Source organism: Rhea americana, unplaced genomic scaffold, assembly GCF_003343005.1.
Source record: "Rhea americana isolate MKP2758 unplaced genomic scaffold, rheAme1 scaffold_270, whole genome shotgun sequence".
Taxonomy (NCBI): Eukaryota; Metazoa; Chordata; class Aves; order Rheiformes; family Rheidae; genus Rhea; species Rhea americana.
The window spans coordinates 777318-783931 of NW_028186391.1; the positions used below are offsets into that span (position 1 = coordinate 777318).

At 50.9% G+C, this 6614-nt stretch overlaps 1 protein-coding gene across 1 annotated transcript; it reads right to left on the reverse strand.

Moving 5' to 3' along the window:
- Nucleotides 1-592: 592 nt before the first annotated feature.
- CYP26B1 (cytochrome P450 family 26 subfamily B member 1) lies at nucleotides 593-6084 on the reverse strand. Its single transcript, XM_085308229.1, has 4 exons — nucleotides 5767-6084; nucleotides 4369-4524; nucleotides 2338-2619; nucleotides 593-1019 (listed from the first exon to the last, which is right to left on the reverse strand). Exons 1-4 carry the CDS (start codon nucleotides 6082-6084, stop codon nucleotides 627-629), a joined length of 1149 nt encoding a protein of 382 aa, XP_085164355.1. The 3' UTR covers nucleotides 593-626.
- Between the last annotated feature and the right edge of the window lie 530 nt (nucleotides 6085-6614).

The window sequence follows — 6614 nt, forward strand, 5'->3', positions numbered from 1 at the left end:
AAAAAAAAAAAAAAGAAAGGAAAAACCCAAACGAAAAACACAGTCGAACAGACAACCCCCCTCCCCCCTAAAAAAAAAACACTGTTATCACCAGCTAATTTAACACTGTTAAAAAAAAAAAAAGGATCAGAGGCCACCAGAGGTCATGGCCGTCCCTCAGGTTTGGCCAGAGCCTCCCAGCCAGATCCCGAGGAGATGCACGGGGCAGCCGGACCTCTGGTCGCCAGCTGATTTCTGAAGCCTTTCCCACCGTGCAGCACTCCTCCTTGCAGCAGAAGTGTTTTATAGATATTTATATATATATATTTATAATATTTAGATACTGTGTATGGTCAGCCAGTCCCAGCTCTACTTGGGTTTTGAAATTCTTCTCCTTTTTCTGAACAGAACAAAACATGTGGCAACGACACCCTCGATCTTCTCCACATCCCGCAGAGAGAGAGCAAGCGGTTTCGGCAGCTTCGCCATCAGAGAAACCAGTCTCGACCCGGAGAGCCTGCAAAGTTAGTGACATGGAGAAGTTTCTCATGCCTCTCTTCCTCCTCTCCTTCCCTTCTTTCCTCCCCGTTGCCCCCACCCCCACCCCTCCATCCCCATCTGCCCTTCCCTTGGCAGCCGGAGTCGGTCTACACCGTCGCCCCCAACATAGCATCTGTCTCCGTCAGGATTTCATTCTGGTTGGAATCCAGTCCGAAGAATTTGACCTTGAGTCCATCGACCGGATGGACCACGGGCACCAGAGTGATTTTGGGGAAAGTCCTGGTGGCAAGCTCGAAACGGCTGGTGCTGGCCAGCTCGATGGCCAGTGCCTTGAGGAAAAGCTTGGCCAGATGCTTCCCAAGACAGGTCCGTACTCCTCCTCCGAAGGGGAGATAATGGAACCTGCCATCCTTGTCTTCAGTTCGGCCTTGCCCGAAGCGGTCGGGGTCAAAGACGTCCACGTCCTTGAATACAGGGGCCGTGTCATGAGTGTCCCGGATGCTGTACATGACGCTCCAGCCTTTGGGGATCTGAAAACCCTGCACAAAAGAAGGAAGGAGGTGGAAAGAAAACACAAGTGAGTTAACCATGCTGTAGAGAGACATGGAAGAAGACCAGAAGAGCAAGATAAAGCAAAGGCAGCTGATTTTCCTCATTTTCTTTGGGGTTACTACTGGTCTACACTGCAGATTTAAAAGAAGAACAAAGAGCCCAGTGCAAAGGACTGGGATGTGGGAATCCTGGGTTTATTCATACCTCTGCTACCGGCCTGCTGGACGATCCATCGCTATTTATTTGCTTTGTGGTCACTCACAGGAGTTGCGTACCAGGAACCCCGTGGTGCTCAACTACTGCCGAGCAAAGGGAAACATCTTTTCTCACGTCCGTGCCATGCCCCACGAGCCGTCTRGCCCTCTACAGCGGAGCCGCGCAGAGTCCCGCAGCTCCCGTCACACCCCYGCCACATGTCAGCTCCACACACCCAAAGCACATGTCAGGGCCTGGGTGATGAGAAAGGGGGTGGATTTATCATCCCCTGAGCACCTTAAAAGGTTTCCGACTCAAATCATTACATTAATAGGATTTACAGTGACAGCCGGGTCTGAAGATTTTGTTTTGCTAGTAGGAAATTCCATCCATTGTGATGAGTAATCTGCCTGTCATCCAGCAGCCTGGAGATGCCCTTTGCAGTCAATCTTTCCCCGGTCACACCCCAGTTTAGATTTTGGCTTCAAAGACTGTCACAAGTTGCTCATTGAAACATCAYGGTTATCTCTTCTTTGACAGCCCAAACGTTTCAGTTCCCAGCCACAGGCCCGATCCCTTCGTGCTCCTGCAAACCCACTGACTGCCAGTAGGATTTCATTTGTCCTCCCAGGGGTCTAATCTAGGTTTGCCTGCCAAGCAGGCAAGGYCCAGGTCTTTGTGCAAGGCACAGAAAGATCTGCAAGATGCCGTTTTGGCGAGGTCGTGATGCAGCTGCATCCCAGAGAGAGCAATGCAGGGAGGCAGRGAGATTTTAGCATGTATCTAAACCACAGTGGTACCCGCAGCAGCAAATATCTAGCTGGATCTAGCCCATTTCCCTCACTTCYTCTAGCTCTCCCCAGTAGCAACTATCTGGAGTCTCTTGGCCTTTTCATCCAAAGAGGGTCTTCTCTCCTCTCCTTAYCCACCAAAACACACCAGATCCTAATGCTACTGAGACCCCTAACCCTCTGTGGAAGCTGAGCAATGGGTTCAAACATCATCTAGMGGACAGACAGCACATTTCAAGCGCACTGGAGAACAAGGCTTTAAAAAGAGAAGCAAAAGGTGCAAGAGAAACGTTGGGGCCAGGGATCAGCGAATACTCACATCCAGCTCGAAGGTCTGCAGCACTGTCCGGTACCCCCCGGAGATGGGAGTGAAGAGGCGAAGCACCTCCTTAATGACACAATCCAGGTAGTAGAGGCTGTTGATGTTGTCCAGGCGGAGGGAGCCCTCACAGATGCAGCCRTTGTGGAGGATGCCTTTGCTCCGCAGCTCCTCCCGCAGCTTCTCCAGGACTCGGGGGTGTTTGAGGAGCTGCATGATCAGAGAGGTGCTGGCACTGGCAGTTGTTGCATAGGCAGCAAAGATGAGCTCCAGGGTGCCATCCTGAAAGGCAAGCAGGGAGCTGGAGTGAGGAATGGCAAGGAGGGGTGGGCGGCAGGGCCAGCCGTTCAGCGTGCCTCGTGCATAGCATGTCTCAAAGCAGATATGTGAGCAATTTCACAGACCCCTGTCCCCTTTGTAGCCATCACTGCCATCTCCTGTCCCTCACCACTTGCCAGCGCTGCCCCTGCTCTCTCCCACTGTGAGCCTCCTGTCCACTGCATCTCCCTCCTCTAGGTGAGCTCAAAGCAGACCACAAGGTCCTGCGATGGAGCATTTCCTTCCCACCCACATCAATACATGTCAGTAGTTGCCCCACTTCCATTCCTTGCTTCTGCACCTTCCCATCAGCCTGGAGGGCCGTCTGCAAGGTGGGCAKCTCCTGGAGGGCAAGTTTCTCCCTCCTGCCAAGGCAGGACAACATTGGATAGGCAAGTTCTCCTGGGGCTAAGATGTGGCTGTRGCCACCAGGTGGAGGAGGATGGCAAAATCACTTAGGGCAGACCCAGCCATGCGGAGTTACAGTCCTGGAGGAATCCCGAGCACTTCCCTGCCCCAGTCTCCATCCTGCCCTGGGGAGAAAGGAGACACCCTACAGGCAACAAATGTGCGATTCTCCCACAGGGCTGGACACCTCATGTGTGGAGGAGCTCTTTTCCCTAATGCAATGAGGAGACAAATCATCTCACCTGCCAACATGAGAGCCCCAGTAGGGCATGCAAGAAGGTAGCCAAGGGCTCTGTGGGTCTACCCTGTTTCTAGCTACCTTCCCCAGCAGAGCCRATCTGCCAGGTCTGTGGCTCTGACCTGCATTGGGCCCTGCGAGACACTGAAGGTGCAAGACAGCCATAGGGTAATCTATCATCACCTCCAGGTGGCCAAGATGCAGAGGACAGCTCCCATGGCCCAGCGCTTGGGTCTAGACCCAGCCTTTGCTCCCCAGCTGCAGCCAGATACTGAGCTGACAGCTGCAGAGATTTCCTACATGCTCTCCCCACTTGACAGCTCTTCAAGCCCACCCTTGCTGTAAGATCCCTTCTTGCTTGACCACTATTCCAGCTGCCTAGTTTTGCCTGTGCTCAGGGGAAAGTATGTGCCTCCCTTTCCAAAGAGTGTCTTGTCTGAAATGCTGGACAACCAGCAGAGGAAAATTCCCATAGACCCTTGCTCAGAGTTAGCAACACACTGGAGAAAGCAGAGGGCTGCAAAACTAGGAGAAAAGCCCCGGTGGACAGTTCTTAATAGTGCATGAAGGACAAGTTATGTGGTCACCCACCCTACAGATAACCATCTGCCGAGGAATCATAAGCCTTGTGGAAAAGCTACCATAAAACAGGACAAGTTGAGGGGTGAAGCTGATTAGGGCACAAAGTTTCAACAGGCTGGTTTGGTCTTTTAGTAGTCCCTGAAAATGCTCTTTAGCAAGGGCTGAGAGTGATTTGCAAGTAAATGTGGCCCTTAGGAAAACAACTGGCTTGGTGGCACCCTGACCCTCTGAGCAAGGGCTTGCCTTTAACTCCAACAACGCACCCTGGTCATCCCACTCTGAACGACTGTCTATGGTTGAGCCACAACATCCTCTTTACACCAGCTTAGGCTTCACTCTTTCAGGAGTCCATGCCCCAAGCAGAATGATGGCCTAGCAGGAACAGCACGGTCATGGGGAGGAGGACCCAGACACCTGGTAACTCTTCTAGATGACTATGGAACCCAAGTCCCCCAAGCCCGTGGGAGGACGGGGAGGATCTTTACCTTCAGCTCCTGCATGGTAAGCTCCTTGCCATGCTCTTTGCCGCTCTCTATCAGGATATCCAGAGCGTCGGCGTAGTCCTTTCCCTGTGTGTTCTGTAGTTTCTCCTGGATGGCTTTCTCCAGGCCCTTCTGCAGTGTCTCGCGCGCTTGGATCCCCTGCAGGGCAAGAAGCCGTCAGACCGCTCAGGCACAACACTAGCACAATCATCCTTGGCCTGTCCYGGGGCTGGCTGGTGATTATCAATAACCAGAGACAAGGTCAAGAGSACACGTCCAAGGAGCATGACGAGGTGTCATGGGAAGCTGGGGGTGACCTCCATGCAAAATCTCTCTTTGCTCAGAAGAATATCAACCTGTCTCAGCAATCGGTCTGTTAGCCCACCAGCCTGCTTCCAACTGCAATTGCAGATGCTCAAAGAGAAGCATAAAATGTTGGCGTCGTTGCCTGCCCAGGAGAAGCAGGCCCAAAGCAGGCAAGATTACAAGAGAGGCTAATCAGCACCTACGTGCAAACGACAGGTCTGACGTGGGAGCCCCAGTATTGCACCAATTCACATGCCTCCCCCTCACACTGAGATTTAAGAAAGTCCCTGGGAAAATTCTCTCTCAAAAGAAAACAGTCAATTGGTCTGAAAGGAGCCTCTTCCCAAGAGTGTAATGGGCTTGCCAAGCAATTTTATCACCTGATCTCACTAAAGCAATTCCTCTTTGAGTGGAGCTGCACTGAGCTAACATACTGCTGCAAAGGCTTTAAAAAGGTGCRCCAGGGTCATTCCAGTGGTTAAAGAGCAACAACAAGATGTGCAATAGCAGTCTCAAGAATAATTTGAAAAATCATTTTTCTATAAGCAATTTTGCCCCAAAACTCAGGATGAAAAAATCCAGTTTTTGACAATGGCTTTTGTTATGTTTTCGTTTTGCATTTCTGGTAAAAACTATAAGAGTTCGAGGAATTAGGAGGTCCACAGATCTCTTATAGCCCTTTCAAAGGTAGGGTATTAGAAATTCTCTATTGCATTGAACCACAGAACACCTACCACTCAGAAAATCTATCTGAGATCATGAGATGCTATAYAGAGGATGAGAAGAGGCAGAAATCAGTATCTTGACATGTACTGCATGCCTTTCACAGTGAAAAAGTCTCATCCTCACTGATCTCAACCCCTTCATTAATTAGCAGCCTTAGATGTATAGCATCTCAATGCTTCCTAGTCATGAAAGGATCTCCCTCCTGACGCTACCAACACAGGACTTTGTAGCCCAAAATGGACCCGCTTCTAGGAGTCTGGTGGTGAGGAGACATCTCACCAACAACACAAAGATAAGAATTCAGCCACTGCCCTATTAGTCCCAGACCAGTGTTATCTGCAGGGTGAGAACTCAGCTCTAGTGTCTTACCCTCCTGTAGCCGCTGAAGGGCAGATCCACAGGCAAGGAGAAGACGTTCTCCACAAACTGCTGGTAGACCTCGAAGAGCCGGTTGAGCTCCTCATCGGGGATGCGGAAACCCAGCAGGACCCGGATGGCCATGCGGAAGGTGAGCTTCTGGGTCTCGTGGTAGACATTGATGGACTCCGGGTTGCTGCTCCAGGCCCGGAGGGTGTCTTTGATCACCAGCTGGATCTTGGGGAGATAGCTCTCTAGGGCCTCGTGGCTGAAGATTTTGGAGAACACCTGCAAAAGAGGCAGGTACGGGTTTCTACACWGTCTGTCCATCCTCCTCTTTGCCTTCTCTAATAACCCACTTCTGCTCATAAAAACGAGCATCAAGGCCCCCTGAGCTGAGTGCTGCTCATTGTCAAGAACTGCTGAGGTCTAAAATAACTACCCAAAAAGGGCTGATAGAGAAACATCCTTCAAGGGGACCTCCCCACCATGACCGTCACAAGTATCTGGTAATAACAAGGTATCCCACGAGCCACCCTCCACCAACGAACCAGAGACAGGGAGAAAATGATTCGTCCTGCGCACAACAGAACAGACAGAGCCAGCTCCATGTGCCACAGCTGGATGCCTTGGTGACTGGCAAGGTGGGAGCTCTGAGTCAGGCTCATTCCACAATTTTGGTGCTACTAACACAGCTCGTCCATGTGGATTTTCTAGTGTCTAGTATTATGGTTGTGCATGCACACGCATTCAAGCTTTTTTCTCAGCGGGGAGTACTGATCATTTCTCCCATCTATCCTGCCATCCTTCTTCAATAAATATTAAAAAAATACTAAAATAATTATTTTTTTGGCTTTTAG